This window comes from Tribolium castaneum, chromosome 3 (genome assembly GCF_031307605.1).
Source record: "Tribolium castaneum strain GA2 chromosome 3, icTriCast1.1, whole genome shotgun sequence".
Taxonomy (NCBI): Eukaryota; Metazoa; Arthropoda; class Insecta; order Coleoptera; family Tenebrionidae; genus Tribolium; species Tribolium castaneum.
In genome coordinates this window covers 23,564,546-23,580,538 of record NC_087396.1, presented here as the reverse complement: position 1 = coordinate 23,580,538, position 15,993 = coordinate 23,564,546, and the positions used below count along the sequence as shown (strand labels likewise).

The following is a 15,993-nucleotide window of genomic DNA, read 5'->3' as shown; positions in this document are numbered from 1 at the left end:
AATACGCCATAATTCAAAAATGTGGTAAGTTCAATTTTTGAGGGTTGGCGGTGGTGGCACGTTTTGTGGTGGTAAAATTCAAATTGGATCATTCTTTATTCAATTTCAGGGTTTTACAATATTCAATAGTAGCAAAAACGATCATTAGACGTTCCTCCAAAGCCCTAAGGTGGTCACTGATTAATAACTTCTCTAGATCGGGCATAGTTTCGATTTTTTTCCTCAACTGACCTCCGGCCAAATTCAGCAATTTTTTCAAAGTCGCACTTCTGAGCCTAAAACCCAACTCTTGAAACATCAACAATACAGGAAACCCCCATACATGCAGCACTGATATAAGGGGGCTAGAACGTCCAGGTGTGATATGTTCGGGTTCCCAAAACCTTTCCCATTGTCTATCAAAACAACACTCTCATGGAGCGTCTCATAATGATGTCTGTCACCATTCTGGATCAAAAAATCAAAAACTGAAGCATCGACCAAATCCAAAATTCGGCGTTTCGTGATTTTCTCTTTCACAAATTTGCAATAATTGTCTTCTTCCTCCCAGACCGCTTTCTTGTTCTTCTTGTAGGTGCGTTGCCAGGGCGATCTATAGCTCTTCAAGGGGGCGTTAATGTTGAAAATCGCAGCCCCAGTTAGGGAAAAATTCTCGTCTTCACAAATTGGATCTTCCCTCTTGCAGTAAAAGCACTTGCCAAAAATGCACGTCCGGTTATTTATTTCGAAACTGGTGTTGAGGAGACGTCTAGTGGCCACTGGGACGATGTCCCGAGACAACGATAAAGTGCGCTCAACGCTACATGGTGTTAGTGGAAGGTTTAATAAAACGGATAAATAAAACGCCACAATTTCGCTACTGTGTCTGTCTTTCCCCGCATATACGGGCCCCTCGATTACTCGGCTCTTATCGTACCATTTCGGCTTAAATACTACATTTTGGCCCCCCTTGAAAAACAATAAATACAATTTATTACCAACTGACACCACTCACTTCTAGGGTCAGTAGAAACTTCAATTGAGTCCCTCTGGTGTCCAAATCGGCTTTAACCACTTTTGCCGTTTTCAAGCGCGATAAAACGGTGCCCAAAAATGGGCTTTCCAGGTCCACTAGTTTGGTACCAGAGACCCATGAGTTCGCAATTTGCCACACTTTCGCCACGTCCTCATTTATGACAACATTTACATTGCTTGTGAATTTATCAAATGCGTCGTTTTCTAACGGTTTGTGCGTTTTGTACAACTGGGGCAAGTTTTTAAGGTGGTGATAGATTTTTTCATGGGTGCTTCTAACCTCACTTTCGGTGGATGTTAACGTTGTTAACAAATAATACGTTGAAAATATAAATACCACGATTAGAGTGACGCTAATACTCAATAATTTGCGTTTACGTATCATTTAAAACTGCAAATTGGCGCATTTTAACGCCAGATTTGACCGTGTTGTGCACTTTGGGGTTAGGTGGGAAACACAAAATGCGTAAATTTATTGGTAAGTAGTTATTGTAATGTTGCGAAATGGTGATCTCGAGCTTGTCGCAGATATAGGGGCCAATTTGACCGACCTCATGTATTCGGGGGTTTACAATGGGTCAAGTAAACATGTACCCGATTTGGGGCAGGTTTTGAAGCGAAGCTGGGACGCTGGCTTAGAGAAAATCATCATTACGGGAGGCAATTTAGACGAGAGCCGAAAGGCCCTAAAAATCGCCGAGTCTGATGGTAACTAAGTAATCAATGAAAATATTTTTTCTGTTTTTTTTTCAGAGAGGCTTTTTACAACAGTGGGGGTTCACCCAACCCGATGTTCGGAATTTGAGGCCGATCCCCAGAATTATTTAGCACAGATGAAGCATACTATGGAAAATGGGGCCAGAAAAGTCGTGGCAATAGGCGAGTGTGGCCTGGATTACGACCGACTTCAATTCTGCCCCAAAGAAGTACAAAAAATGTAACTTTTTCGGCATTAAACGCGAGCTGTATACATTGTTTTTTCAAAATGTCAATTTATTTTTACTGTCACATGTTGTCACGTGGTTGTCGTGACGCACTCTGATTGGTCATTTAATACATGGTAGGAGAAAAATAGTATTTAAAATGCCGGTTTTAGGTACTTTGAAATGCAGTTAAATTTGACGAAAAGCTCAAACTTGCCGCTGTTTCTCCACTGCCGGAACGCCGCGCAAGACTTGGCCGAAATTTTGGGGAAGTACCCGAATTTGCGTGGCGTCGTTCACTCGTTTGATGGTACACTGGACGAGGCGCGGCGTTTCATTGATATGAACTTTTTGATTGGTTTAAACGGATGGTAAGTGATGATTTTGTCAATAAACGCGGTTTTCATTGGTTTTAGTTCTTTAAAAACGAAGGAAAACCTTGAAACTGTGTCGGCTCTCCCAAGTGATAAAATCCTGATTGAAACTGACTGTCCTTGGTGCGAAATCAGACCAACTCATGCTGGATATTCCTTTATTTCCAAAGAAAATTTAATAACAAACAGCGTCAAAAAAGAGAAGTGGAGAACCGATTGTATGGTTAAAAGCAGGAATGAACCATGCAATATAAGGTAACTGTATACTTTTATAATACATTTTTTTTATTTTTACAACTAAATATTCAGGCAAGTCCTTGATGTTATTGCTGTTGTTAAAAACGAAAACCCTGACACTTTATCTAAACTGATTTACGAAAATACACTCAAATTATTCTTCCCTGATGCGAATAACACATCACTCTAATAAATGCTCCGAGGAATGTGTTTTGTAAAATAAATAAGTATAATTGAATAAAAAAATACAACTAACCATAACCTAGTAACAATCAGACACCCATCTCACAGCCCTTATTTGATCGTATTTTGGACCTTTTCATACAACCAGTGGTAATATTCAGTCGCCTTGGTCTGAGTGGTGTTGAAAGCCTCATACACCACCCTTTGCATATTTTCAGGAGATAACTGGCCGCTAAAATTACATTTTTACTTTTTTTAAATCAGAAATGATTCACACTTACACAAAAACTTCCGTACGTAAATAATCAATGCTTCTGTTGACATAAAATACAGAACTTGACCACGCTGTGCTCACTGCGTTCTGGGACTGCTCCACAACGCCAGGAGCATATGAGTCAATCTGTAACAATTTTAAATAAAACTTTTAAATCCATAGAAGATAATTTTTTGGATCCAGAGAAAAGAATCAGCGAAAACAATTAAGAGTACAAAAAAATGCTAAAAAATAAAAATATTAGAGCACAATCAGAGAAGAGAAAAGTACAGAAACAAGACTACGTAATTTAGGAAAGAATTTTGACTCAATTATTTTCCTACCGATTTAACGACCACTGGGTACTTCTCGATGACAGCCTCCTTGATATTGGCGAACAAATTGCAGAGAATTTGTCCAAAACTATTAAAAAACTCAATATAAGGTTCCGAGAACTCAATAACCGCTTGGCGATAAGTAGGAAAATTTTCCTTGATTTTGTTGTCCACTACCAGCCAACCTTCTTGGACTTTACCCACAGCTTTATGCGTGTAGTCATACACACCTGTCTCTACCAGGAATTTCCTTGTGTTGGATTCTGAAATATGTGTTAGAAATTTAATCAATGGATGGCTCAGTGACATACTTTGCCAACTGCCGGCTTGTTTGGTGTCAGCATAAATGTAAATTGCGAGCAATAAAGTCGTTGTGTAAAAGAGGAATTTGAACCACGAACGGGAGCTTTTCTTATTGGCCATTTTCCCCAATAATTCCTGAAAGGAAAGTAAAAATTACCATTCGAAATTGAGGTTACTTTCAATTCTACGAAAGCTAAATTATTTAAATAGCGTTAGAACAATCAACAATCGATATTTTACCTTTCAAGCACCGGTTATTCAAAAAACACAATGTACGTTTAATTTCAATTAACAATTATTAATTTACCGATTTATTTTTTCACAAACTATAGTGAAAATTATACACGAAACGAGTCGATTTAACTGGAACTCCGTACGCGAAAAATTTTATTTAAAAAATTGTTTAAAAACGTCGATAAAACACCAAAAAATTATGTGATTCCAAATCACAAACTGTCAATGACCAACGCAAACTGCGCAAATGTCACTGCCAACGCTGCCAACATTTCAAAGTGGGAGAGCGACGCAAAGGCGCCTATTTCAAAAACTTTCACGAAAAAACTGCATTAGCCGTCAATTTATGCTGAGATTAACCAATTATCAGTTGAAGACACGACAGAATGGAATTTTGTCGAATAGATAGCAGGATTATCATTTTTTACATACCTCAAAAGAACTTTGCTCCCAGATAAGATGCAACTAAGTTCAATAATTTATTCTGATATTGTTCAGCATACAAAAGATTTCGATATCCTTGACCCTTTGGACGTTGAAAAAACTAATTTTTAATAAAGGTCAAAGTTTAACAAAAAACATCTTAAAACATTAACAAACAAGTGCATTGAAGGTCGGCCTATTTTTTGTGTGTAGAAGAAAACAAAGTAATTAGGGTTTGCCAACTGTTAACAACACTACAAAAACCCGGTTGGCAACACTTTAAGCCACGGCCACCTAAGTATTAATTTAAAATAACCATTTGAGAAAGAATTTGGTGAAAGTTTTCACTTTCGAGCAGATTTAATTGTCACGCTGGTGAAAAAAGTAAAACTAACCTAGATATTTTTCGCTTAATAAATAATAAATACCTCTGATACACGAATGGCTTCAATCAAACCTTCGTCTTTCTTTTTCCTAGTCCTCAATTCGTTACTTTCGAGAAGAATTTGGTTAAGTGTATGCGCCAACACTTTCTTATTTATTTTACAAGAAAGAGTTTGCCAATTTTTCGCTGAAAAAAATAAAATCAAATGTTAATAATATAAAAAAGTAAAAAACACCAACCAATATATTTAAGAAGAATGGCACTTGAGGTGACGTTCTTACTATAATTTTTTCCCCAACTCTCCAAACTGCTCTGATCTCGATTAAAACCATCAACGATAACGTCACATAAACAGTCTTTAAACGAGTCGTTTCCAACAGTTGGTATTTTCTTCAAATAAAAGTCGACACAAGTTGGCTCTTTACTGGTCGCTAGGAACGACTTCAAAGTTGGTACAACTGTCACGAGATCTTGTTTAAGATCACTGGGAAAGTTTTTCTTGCTCGAAAACACAACATCAAGAAGTGAAACGAACTGTTCTTTACTAACTGTCGCTTGGTCAGCCCCCGAAATTAACTTAATCAAATACTGGACGATAAATCGTGAATAATTTTTCAATTCAATTAACGGTAACATTAACTCCTGAAAAACTGAAACAATTTAAACTTGATAACCCACAAAAAATCATAAACCCACTAGCTAATCCCGTCTGAAAATCCCTAATCCCAGCCTGTCCTACAGCCCATAAAATTGATAATCCGATGTTTGGTCGGTTCTGATAAGACGTTCGCAAGACACAATATTTCCCCAAATTGGCACGAATTAATTTAGGTTCCTTTAAGGCGATGTGTTGCAGAAACAACTTGTAACCTAACGCTGGCAAATTTTTGCTCATATCAGTGGCCATTGATGTTAAGGCAATGTCGTAAAACACCAAAAGGTTGTTTTTATCCACAACTTGGGCCACTTTCTCAATCACAGATAGAACTCCAGAGGGCACAATTTTCAACGGATAGTTATCGGGTTTTGAGGCAAAAACGGAATCATGTACCTGACAGTGAGTTTTTGGTTCAAAAAGGAAGACAGTTCCTTCAACCACACGATAGGGGCGTCGGGAAATTGCGTCTTGTTTTTCTCAAAGATGTTTTTGAACGCATCACTGTCAATCTGGAAAAATTACAATTAAGGAATTAAGTTAACGGCACTGTTGGTGTAATGTAACCAACTTAATTTCATGAAAAATTACCAAATTAAGTGCACTTTCGAGCGATTTGGGCGCCTTAGGCTTGGCCTCCTGCACCTTATCTTGAACTTTCGCTTTTTTGGGGCCCGCATCTTTTTTTACTTCCACCGGTTTGTTTTCTTTATTTTTTCCGTTGGAATACAGGTTTTTGACTTGGGATTTCGCCACTTAAACGCAGCATTATTTTCGAACTTTTGATTCATACTCAACTTACAAACATCCTCAACTTTTACATTCAAATTTTCCGGTTTGTTTCTACTTTGTTTGCCAACTTTTTGACTTAAATCCTTGGCTCCCTTTTCCTTTTTTTTGCCAACAACTTCCCATTGACCCGACATTTCTTTCACTCAATTATTACACAAAATAATCAACTACAAAAACGAAATAACCGCACTTATGCCATGTAGCCGTCACACGTTGACAGCTGGTAACCCCACTCTTGCCGCCACGTCAAATCTTTAGGTTTTTAGGGCGGTATGGATTTTGAACGCTTTGTAAAACTCAAGAAAATGGGGCAAAACCGTTTTTGGGGCTCCCTAAAGCGTTCCGTGATATGTTACAGTGTGTCTCTGATTGAACAAAAATTGAGAATAATTTTTAAATGAAACAAGCATACGTGGTGCTAAATCCCTAACAGCCACGTTTCATATTTTTTCAAAAATTTCCAAAAAACAACCATGCCCGCAAAATACCGCTTTATTAATAAAAATCTATACACAGTCGTAACAGTTCATAAACACTTTGTTATATAAAAAGTAAAGCCCTATAAAAGCTGCAAGTCTAAGTCAATATGTTTCGTTAAAATGTGGGCCTTCAGGTTCGCCTTCAGCTTGCCTTTGTATGCACAATGCCCGCATTTGAACCACTGGATCCTGTCCAAGTCCGTGTGTTTCATTAACTTGTGCTCCTTCAGCCTGTGCCCCCTTTTGGCTCTGTACTCACACTGGTCGCACTCAAACCATTCAATATCGTCAGGTGCTGCATGTTGTTCCCTGACGTGTGTTTTCAAGTTATCTGAACGCTTGGTTTTGTATTCGCAAACAGTGCAGTAATACAACACCTCTGTCTTTACAACCGTTTGGTTGCAGTTTGTGTGTTGCGTTATCATGTGCATGCGTAAAGAGGGTCTCCTCTTAGTTTGAAAAGGGCACAAGTCGCACTGAAACTTTTTGTAATTGTCGACACCTTCCCGCGTATGAATTCGCTGGGTGTGTTTTTTCAAATCGCCCTTGGTTTTGGTCCTGAAGGCACAGTAATCGCACTCGAACCAATTAGTTTCCTCAAACGACGTGTGCCGGGCGATAATGTGCGCTTTTACGCCCCCGCTTTGCTTGGACTTGTAGCAACAGTGGGGGCACTTGTACCATTTTGAGCCCCTGATACGCACCCTCCGAAATTCGGACCGTTTACATCTATTAGGGCAAGTACGGACGTGTCGTAAGTAGACCAAGTGTGAAAAAGTCTCAAGACCACAGTTCGCGCATCTGTGGAGCTTGAAGGTGACTACAGAGAGCTGGCCCTCGATGGAATGGGCTTTTTGGACGTGTGAGTGTAAAGCTATTAGAAAATTGGAATAAAACGGGCACAGTTTGCACCGATATTGTGAAAAAATTGTCGAGTCTTCGCAATTGAAGAGTTCAATTTTTTCCAACATGGTTGGACGGTTTGGGTTGGTTTAGTGGCCCCTATTACTACTAAAAGCATAACAATGGACAAATCAGTTATTTTTGGCGCTTTATTTACAAAAAAATACAAACATTTGTGGCGGAGCGATGACCTCCATTTTTTACGGTAGCCATTTCGGTGCAGTGCTGCCCGCGCAAAAAGTTAAATCACCAAATTAGATACTACCAAAATTGATCCAAATTTGAATCATCTTGGATAGAAAGAAATAATTCTTACGTTTCTTGTCAGTATTCTAATAAATGATATTATCCAATAAAGAACGTGTGCATAAATTGTACCCAAAACGGCCCGTTGAGGCAAAAATTCGTGGCTCCTGGCGGTCCCTTTTTGGGTAATATATTACAGTAAATTACATAACTTTGTAGCCGGCGGGTTTGGCGAAATTTCAGAGAAATAAATAAAACAAATGTTTCACAACGTAATAACTTCTTTATTTCATTTGCAAACATGCAAAAAATTATATAGATAATTAAAAAATAAATATTTTCATAAGGAATAAAAAAGTCCACACCATATTTTTAACTTCAATGGTTTAGGTACAAATTAACTTTACAAGACTAGATCATCTGCATTATGAAGCAAATCCGTCGCTTGAGCGTCTTTTAAAGACTTTGGGTTTGAAGAATTTTTTAAAAATTTGTATTGTAGTTAATTTTAGAAACACCGGGAAATAAACTTTGAATAATTAACTGTTTGTAATAAATAATAATCTCTGAAACAGTCCTTAAACTTTCAGTTTATGTTTTCCCCGCTTGTGTTGCATCAGATTTCGCTTATGCTTGCACTTGTAGGCGCACAGTTCGCACAAAAACCAGTTGATATTTTCCAGAGCAGTGTGCCTGGAAATAACATGGTCCTTCAGAGTGCATTTGGTCTTAGCTTTGTAGTCGCAATGCTCGCACCCATATTTTTTTGAATCAGTGTGATTGGCTTTAACGTGCCTTTGCAGGTAGTTCTGCTGTTTGCTCTTATAGGGGCACTGGTCGCACGTGAACCACTCGTCGCTGCTTTCGGCCTCGTGCCGTTTCAGGTGCTTTTTAAGCGCCCCCTCATACTGCGACTTAAAAGGGCATTTCTCGCACGTGAAAACCTTAAACTCGTCCACAAACCCGTGCAACACCTCTATGTGTTTCATCAAACTGTAGGCGCTCCTAGTTTTGGCATTGCATTGACTACATTCGAACAATTCGTTGCGTTTGAAGGCCCGATAGTTGATGTGGGCGCGCGTTTTTCGGGGGATTTTCGACTCGATTTTGGGCATTTTTGGCTTGGGTTTGACCGCGTGGTGGTCGAATTGGTGGCGGGCAAACAAAAGTAGCGAATAGGTGCCGAAATCGCAGTCGAGACAATGGTGGAATTTTAGGATGTTTGTCATGTTGTAAGTTTCGTTCGCGCTTGTGAGGAAGTTATCAAAGGTGAAGTTTTTGCCAGTTGAGTGGTGGAACATCGCAGTGTGGATTGTTAAATTGACTTTGAGGAATGCGGTGAACTCGCAGTTCTCGCACTTGTATAGTCCTGGAGCGTCTTTTTTCATACAGTCGAAGAGGTAGTCACAGCTTGAGGGCTTTTGCGCCCCCACTTTAAACAAGCGGAAAGGGTTAAATTCGTACATATTCAAGTCTAAATCACCACATCAAACATTGGTGCTAGAAAAATGAGGTTAGGGTCGTCCAAAATTCCATTTTAAGGCAATTTTGTACCAAAATGTCTAGGTTTGGCTCCTTTCCAATGAGAGTAGTCGTTGGAAGCTGAAGGATTTTAATTTTTTTGTAAATTCAGCGATTTACCACCACTTTTATAAATGACACCTGACAAGCTCAAGTTGGGTATTTTCTGTGATATTTCTTTCAAAAATTATTGTTTCATCTATTTTCGAGTAATTGCATAACGAAACAAACCTCAAAGCAATGATTAAGCCCTTTTTTGATTTTTCTATTCAAATAAATAAGAACAGTAGGACAAAGTTAGGCACTTTCCTCCCCTTTAAATCAAAAGTCCCTAACTAAAAAGTAAAAAGTGAAGTTAATTTTGGCGCGAGAAGTGAATTCCCCCGAAACGTTAGTAAAGAACAATTCGTGGTAGTGTCACCGTGTAAAATGGATGATTCCGAAGCCAATACTTTTCGAATTTTGCTCGCAACAGACCTTCATCTAGGCTACGGCCTTAATAATTCAATCCGAGGTAACCTAACCTCACTCACACAGTATTACTCAAATTTGAATTTTAAGAAAACGACACTTTCCGCACATTTGAGGAAATCCTCCAAATTGCAAATAAGGAAAAGGTCGATTTTATTTTACTCGGGGGCGATTTGTTCCACGAAGCGCGCCCTACACCCCACTGTATCAAAAAAACCATCGAACTGATACGAAAGTGAGTCAATAAATCACCCCGAACGCTAATTTCTCGCCGTTTTTGCCGAAGGTATTGCTTCGGGGATAAACCTGTCGAAATTGAGTTTTTCTCCGACCCTTCACTACACTTCCCCGGCAATGCCAGCGTTAATTACGAGGACCCCAATATTAATGTTTCCATTCCGATTTTTTCGATTCACGGCAATCACGATGACCCCACTGGTAAGAACCACGTTTCCGCCCTTGACTTGTTCTCGTCCATGGGTCTCGTGAATTATTTCGGGCGCTGGGACGACGTCACCAAAGTCGAAATCAATCCGATTTTGCTCAAAAAGGGGGACTCGAAGTTGGCTTTGTACGGCCTGTCTCACATTCGAGACGAACGTTTGGCTCGCTTATTTTTGGACAAAAAAGTCGTGACTAAAACACCGGAGGATTTGAACGATTGGTTTAACGTGTTCATTTTGCACCAAAACCGGGCAAATCGAGGGGCTAAAAACTTCATAGCTGACTCATTCATCCCCGAATTTATCGATCTGGTGATGTGGGGGCACGAGCACGATTGTCGCATTGAGCCAAGCGCTAGTGCTGGGGGCAACTGCTATATAACGCAACCGGGGAGCTCTGTCGCCACGTCTCTGGCCGAGGGCGAAGCCTTGACGAAAAAAATCGGCCTTTTGAGGGTCTGTGGCAAGAATTTTAACCTCCATCCGATTGAGTTGCAAACAGTTCGGCCGTTTATTTTCAGCTGTCTTTCGATTGAGCCCCCCGAAAATTTTGCAGGGAAAATAGCGCATTCTGAACGGACTAAAATTCTAGTAAGGGAGAAAATTGAAAGTATGATAGAAGAAGCGAACAATTTGAATAGGGACAACATGTTGCCGCTGATTAGGTTAATTATTAAATATGAAGATGAGAGACAGGTTTTTAATCCGATCAGGTTTGGACAAGAATTTATCAACAAAGTCGCTAATCCGGAAGATATCGTCAAGTTTGCAACCCATTATAAACAAGCGAGACGAACCAATAATGTTCACGTGAATTTCATAGATGTACGTAATTTGTTCATATTTACAATAATTTAATATTTTTTGTGCCAAGTAGTAGAAAAAACCTCTATGATATTCGTTTATGTATTAACTTGTGCGCTAAATTTTAGCCGAATGATGAACACGTTACCAGCGTTATAGACCTAATTTCAAAATACTTCGAGGGGGACAACCACTTATCGGCTCTGTCGGTAACTGGCTTAAATGAGGCCGTTAATAAATTTCTGGAATCGAACGACAACGACGCTCCACAAGTCTTGTTAAAGTTCGTATTTTCATTGCGTCCAAAATTTTTTATTAAAAATGAAAAATGTTTCAGTGAGCAGGAGGAATACCTCATGAAAAAATTAATGGAGCTTAAGCCAGAAGAAGCCGAAATTGAAGATTGTTTGAAACAAATTAGCGAGTCACGAAGTGTTGAAGAATTTAGGGATGTTTTGAGGGATCCAAACCGACGGCAAAATCTAAACAGTGTGACAGTGGATGATCAAATTACGATTGATGATAGTGATGATGAAAATAATGTCTCTGTGTCAAGTAGGCCGGCTAAAGGGCCCGGTTCGAGGGGCGGACGCGGGTCCAGGGGCGGGAGAGGTCGAGGGAGGGGAAGGGCCAAGTAGTTGGTACCAAATGATTTTTACTTTTCGTTCAAATAACGAAACATAGATGACTATTTTTGATAAAAGGTTTGTTTTTTGTTGCATCCTAGAATATGTGTTATACTTACCTCGTGTTGAAACCGTTTCATTGCATTAAGACGCCGTATCGACTTTTCAAGAGAGTAACATACAATATTTTTTGTGCTGCCTGTATAAAAATTGAATTTTTTAATTATTAAAATAAATACCACAAAATTATGTTGGTATTCAATTTACCTCCAATTATTTACTTGTTTTTGATTTGAGTTTCAAATAAAACATCTCCGTCCAAGTTTACAAAAAAATTACTGTATTTAAGAAACAAAATTCAGGCAGTTACAGCTTTACATTCTGAACAGTAAGAGATAAAGGTAACGCAATTATTTTATCGAAACGCAAATTTAAAAAAATACCAATTTGTTCACAGTTGTATATTTTTTATTTTATTTTGGTTTTGTCGTGGTATTTTAAAATTGCTCCAAGTTTAAGGCTCAAATCATTGCTGAATTCCGAGTAATGAGTAAAAACTGGTAATTGAATAATTTATTTTCAGTTCAATTTGTGAGATACACACAAGTCTGAATGCAAGAAATTCACCCGTGGTGTAACACAATCGAGCTAATTTGTTGTATAGCCGTTCACTTTAACGAAATAAAATACTGATCAAGTCGCCACAATACTGGTGATTAGAGCAAGCGAGACTAGGTAATTCACACAATGCATTACACTAGTTGCACTTTTATTTATCAAAACAGTAAAATACTCAAAGACAAATATACGGTAAGTTCATTATGTACACAGTTGATACAAGGACCGGTGGTTAAACTGAGATCGTAATAAAAAACTGCAACCATAGTACTTTAACAGTCTTGCTGACAGCTCACCCAAGATATTTTTTGTTGCAACACTCCAAATGAATCATATCGACTATATGACAAACGAAACACGTTATTCCATAGTACATAAAGTATCTAGGATGACCACATTTACGTTAAATGAGTTGTAGGTAATTCTTAAAAACACTTTCTATTTTCAATCTACAAAAATATGCGTGTAAAATTAGAGAGTAAATTAAACTAAAAATGTACAAATAATGAGAACCGAAACGCTTAGCTCGATCACGACTCCCCGTTGCCGCTGTCATTGTCGTCTTCGTCGGCGTACTCGGAGCCGTCCGAGGGGTCGTCATAGTCTTCGTCGTAGTCGTCGTCATAGAAGTCCGTCATTTCCACCTGAGAATCGGATGTGTTTGGCTTAATCTGCGTTTTAATGCAGTAATCTTCCAGAGTTAGAGGCACCTGGATGCCGTCGCGTTCGGCCTCTGCCCTGGCCGCCATCGCCTGCTTTCTACAGAAAAAACGTTTCCCCCACGCCAAAAAATTAAATCCTACAAACCTAATAATATTCTCGTATTCCTTATCCCTGCCCTTTGAGTCCCTCCAACGTCGGTACATAACAGAAGCGTCCACATTTGCGGGACTGAATGTGTTAGGTTCATTCAAGAGTGATATCACACTTAGTAAAATTGTACGCACACTTTGCGTGGGGTTCCAGCGCTCACATGGCAGTTCTCCAGACTGGGGGTCGTCTACTGGCGGATGCAAAATACTGATACATAAATCCCCGTTCTGCAAAAAATTCGTCAAAAAAATATTGCAAACATGCGAGTTTTTTTCTTACTTCGTATACGTTGGGATGCCACACTTTTGTTAAAAATCTAATTGACGGCGGTGAGTAAGGATAATCCGGTGGAAATTTCATTCGGGCCTAGAACAATGAACAAAGTGTCTGGATTGTAATCAATTTCAATTATATTAACCATAATTCTGTATATGGTAAAATCGTCAGGGACAGCTATAATTACGGTATAAATTTTGCCTGGCCATGAAATGGACATAACTGTGCACTTAAAATAAAGACCATACGTGGCACAATCATTATAAATACTTAAAAATTATTTGCATTAAGGACGGCAATAGAAAATCATTCTTGCGTTTCCTAGTGTTAAAAAATCAGTGATGATAAGAAGTATGCATCAGTTTACGTAACTTCTGAAGTTTGAGTTGCAATAAATTAGATTATCATATTTCAAACATTATTTTTTTCTTTGATAAAATAATTTCCTCATAATGCACTTTTTTCTAATTACATTTCTCCAAAAATATCTTTTTTTTATTACCCATTAATCACTGATTTTCGTGACGTTTTTAATAATTATTAGTGAAGACAAATAAAATATGTAGTTCATTACACAATACATATTACATATATCTTTCGTAAGTACATAGAAAAACTGGGAAAACCAAAGTATGAGCAAATGCAAACAAAACAATCTCCCAAAAAGAGGAATAAAGGCAATGACCTTACTGGCTGCTATGCCACTAAATTTTAATTGAAAATTGATGGCCCGATGATTTTATTTCGTCGGGAGGTGTTCCCCAAACGCCTACATTTGTTTATGCCAATTTATAAATTATAAAAAATTCGTAGGTGATTTTTAATTTTTGCTTAATTGTTTTTTTTAATTAAGTATTTCCTCAAAGCAAATCGGTTTTTTTAGTTACTGATGTAGTAAGTAGTAAATCTAATCATTTTTGAATGAAAATAGTGTTATTTGGGGTTTTTCAAGGGTTTAAGCGCGTTTCTGAGTTTTAAGAACTCAGTTTTTTGCGAAAATTGTTCAACAGAGATAAGATCTTATTTCAGTTATGATAAATTATTCCGTGTCAAATTGTTTGAGATAAGATGACTCAAAACTTTGTATAACATCAGAGCTTATAAAAAAAAACTACTTCTGTAAACCCACAATTAAAAAACTGTGTTACAAATGAAAAATCTGCTTCTACAAAATCATAGTGTTATTCATGAGGCAGGATAATCGAGGTTCTACTGTACATACATCAAAACCATAAAGGGTGGCGTAGTTATTGCAAGATATTTGCACGAAATACTTGCTTTACATTTTTTTAGAGTCGTTTTTCATCATAAAAGCTACAAAAGTCTTGTTTGAAAGGATCTGTACAATTTTCACGAAATTAATGTTCTGCAGTTAAATACCCATTTAAGCTCTTTCCTGATTGATAAAAATACAATGAGACTAGTTTTGCGTAGATATGACAGTTTTAAACAGCACAAATATCGGTTTTTTCTATTTTTAAAAGTTCCTTGACTTGTTCATTGTGCTAGACGTCACACAGGAGTGACCTTAACAAGTTGAAACTTGGTATATCGTAAACAATAACAACGACCGTAAGAAAAAAATAAAAAATTACATGATTCAACTATCAGTCTTTCTTTCCTTTGGCATTTTCAACCATCAGTTGCGTGAAGTTTTTAAAGGTTTTGACTGTTTTTTGGGGCAGAAACAGCAGCAATCTAAATCCATGGCTGTAATAATTATTAGAACAGAGAAAAGTCCCACAACTTTCTAATATCATTAATTATTCGCTGCACGATTTTCTCTATTTTCGCCTCCACTCTGTATAAAAATATAACAACTGCTTCATACCGGTACAACTTCCTGGTGCACATTTTCTAGTCACTGATGGTGGTAATGATAATAATATATAGTTTTCTTTTTGATCGCGTCTTCAGTTGAGGTTGTTGGCACTTTATTACAAAAAATCCTTCACGCTACAGTGGCAAAAGTAAAAGTTCGGTAAACACGCCGAATTTTGCTATGAATTTTCTCTTTTCATTTCGAGCAAACTTAAAATTCACTTTCATTGTGCAACTCGTTGCCCAATTTAGCTCCCGAGACACAAAGAGACCGCGCGCTAATACCTTGAAACATCCTCCCATGTAGAGGGTGTCAGGTGGCCCGAAAATAGCCACTTCCCATTCGAAAAGATTGTCTTCGTTGACAAGTTTGACGCAGAAGCCCTCCACGGGCTCCTCCTGGAGGCTCTTGTACTCGACGGCGAGGGCTCGCAGGGCGCTGCTGGTGGCCTTCGTCGTTGCCATTTTCTCACAATCACAGGATTGTCCACGGAAATTCAACGCAATTGACGACGTTGTCGTCTACGACGCCATTAAACACCAAACCAAAATAAATCGGAGCTGGGCTTGCACACTGACGGCTTTTCGCGCACTTGCTCTTCACAACGAGCACGGGAAATTCGAACACGGGCACGTCACTTCCTCGAACTCCGACTCATTCACCAGCTCTACGGGGATGATGAATAAAGGAGCTGGACTTGGACAAAACAGCTGGTGATTTGGAGGCAGTGCGCATGCGCGCGACCATTGCCGAGTTTTCATTGGCTCGTTGGGTTGTCAACATGCGGGAGTGCGTTCAAAAAACAGGGGGGCAAGGTTCATGAAATTGTTTTTTTTTATTATTTCTTTTCCCAGAAGACA

At 38.5% G+C, this 15,993-nt stretch overlaps 7 protein-coding genes across 10 annotated transcripts; 2 read left to right on the top strand and 5 right to left on the bottom strand.

Moving 5' to 3' along the window:
* Positions 1-77: 77 nt before the first annotated feature.
* Positions 78-1,399, bottom strand: LOC658677 (uncharacterized protein). The gene is made up of 3 exons (XM_008196890.3): positions 995-1,399; positions 323-948; positions 78-275 (listed from the first exon to the last, which is right to left on the bottom strand). The coding sequence occupies exons 1-3, from the start codon at positions 1,397-1,399 to the stop codon at positions 89-91; spliced, it is 1,218 nt and encodes a 405-aa protein (XP_008195112.1). The 3' UTR covers positions 78-88.
* LOC658592 (uncharacterized protein) lies at positions 1,351-2,809 on the top strand. The gene is made up of 6 exons (XM_964968.4): positions 1,351-1,492; positions 1,543-1,722; positions 1,768-1,951; positions 2,111-2,308; positions 2,354-2,566; positions 2,621-2,809. The coding sequence occupies exons 1-6, from the start codon at positions 1,477-1,479 to the stop codon at positions 2,736-2,738; spliced, it is 909 nt and encodes a 302-aa protein (XP_970061.1). The 5' UTR covers positions 1,351-1,476; the 3' UTR covers positions 2,739-2,809.
* On the bottom strand, positions 1,542-6,245 carry Tmem214 (Transmembrane protein 214). The gene is given in 10 exon segments (XM_008196893.3): positions 1,542-2,963; positions 3,013-3,131; positions 3,329-3,582; positions 3,631-3,757; positions 4,708-4,850; positions 4,904-5,314; positions 5,361-5,717; positions 5,720-5,831; positions 5,911-6,074; positions 6,122-6,245. Coding segments are annotated over 10 exon segments (1,932 nt in total). The 3' UTR covers positions 1,542-2,842.
* A 342-nt stretch (positions 6,246-6,587) lies between these two features.
* On the bottom strand, positions 6,588-7,766 carry LOC135265233 (zinc finger Y-chromosomal protein-like). 2 transcript variants are annotated; one of them, XM_008196889.3, is made up of 2 exons: positions 7,665-7,766; positions 6,588-7,601 (listed from the first exon to the last, which is right to left on the bottom strand). In XM_008196889.3, the coding sequence occupies exon 2, from the start codon at positions 7,559-7,561 to the stop codon at positions 6,671-6,673; it is 891 nt and encodes a 296-aa protein (XP_008195111.1). In that variant the 5' UTR covers positions 7,562-7,601; positions 7,665-7,766; the 3' UTR covers positions 6,588-6,670. The 2 variants fall into 2 exon arrangements, with proteins under 2 accessions (XP_008195111.1, XP_015836675.1); XM_015981189.2 differs by having other exon boundaries at positions 6,588-7,598; positions 7,665-7,728.
* Positions 7,767-8,002: 236 nt separating this feature from the next.
* Positions 8,003-9,548, bottom strand: LOC100141709 (zinc finger Y-chromosomal protein). Its single transcript, XM_001811621.4, has 2 exons — positions 9,294-9,548; positions 8,003-9,239 (listed from the first exon to the last, which is right to left on the bottom strand). The coding sequence occupies exon 2, from the start codon at positions 9,203-9,205 to the stop codon at positions 8,318-8,320; it is 888 nt and encodes a 295-aa protein (XP_001811673.1). The 5' UTR covers positions 9,206-9,239; positions 9,294-9,548; the 3' UTR covers positions 8,003-8,317.
* An 8-nt stretch (positions 9,549-9,556) lies between these two features.
* mre11 (meiotic recombination 11) lies at positions 9,557-12,063 on the top strand. The gene is made up of 5 exons (XM_964546.5): positions 9,557-9,774; positions 9,822-9,966; positions 10,018-10,999; positions 11,107-11,261; positions 11,316-12,063. Exons 1-5 carry the CDS (start codon positions 9,690-9,692, stop codon positions 11,614-11,616), a joined length of 1,668 nt encoding a protein of 555 aa, XP_969639.1. The 5' UTR covers positions 9,557-9,689; the 3' UTR covers positions 11,617-12,063.
* A 293-nt stretch (positions 12,064-12,356) lies between these two features.
* Positions 12,357-15,904, bottom strand: LOC658054 (uncharacterized protein). Of its 3 annotated transcripts, none has more exons than XM_015981191.2 (4): positions 15,418-15,904; positions 13,315-13,401; positions 12,723-13,262; positions 12,357-12,671 (listed from the first exon to the last, which is right to left on the bottom strand). In XM_015981191.2, exons 1-3 carry the CDS (start codon positions 15,595-15,597, stop codon positions 12,753-12,755), a joined length of 777 nt encoding a protein of 258 aa, XP_015836677.1. In that variant the 5' UTR covers positions 15,598-15,904; the 3' UTR covers positions 12,357-12,671; positions 12,723-12,752. The 3 variants fall into 3 exon arrangements, with proteins under 3 accessions (XP_015836677.1, XP_969560.1, XP_015836676.1); XM_964467.4 differs by having other exon boundaries at positions 12,357-12,981; positions 13,030-13,262; positions 15,418-15,900; XM_015981190.2 differs by having other exon boundaries at positions 12,357-13,262.
* Between the last annotated feature and the right edge of the window lie 89 nt (positions 15,905-15,993).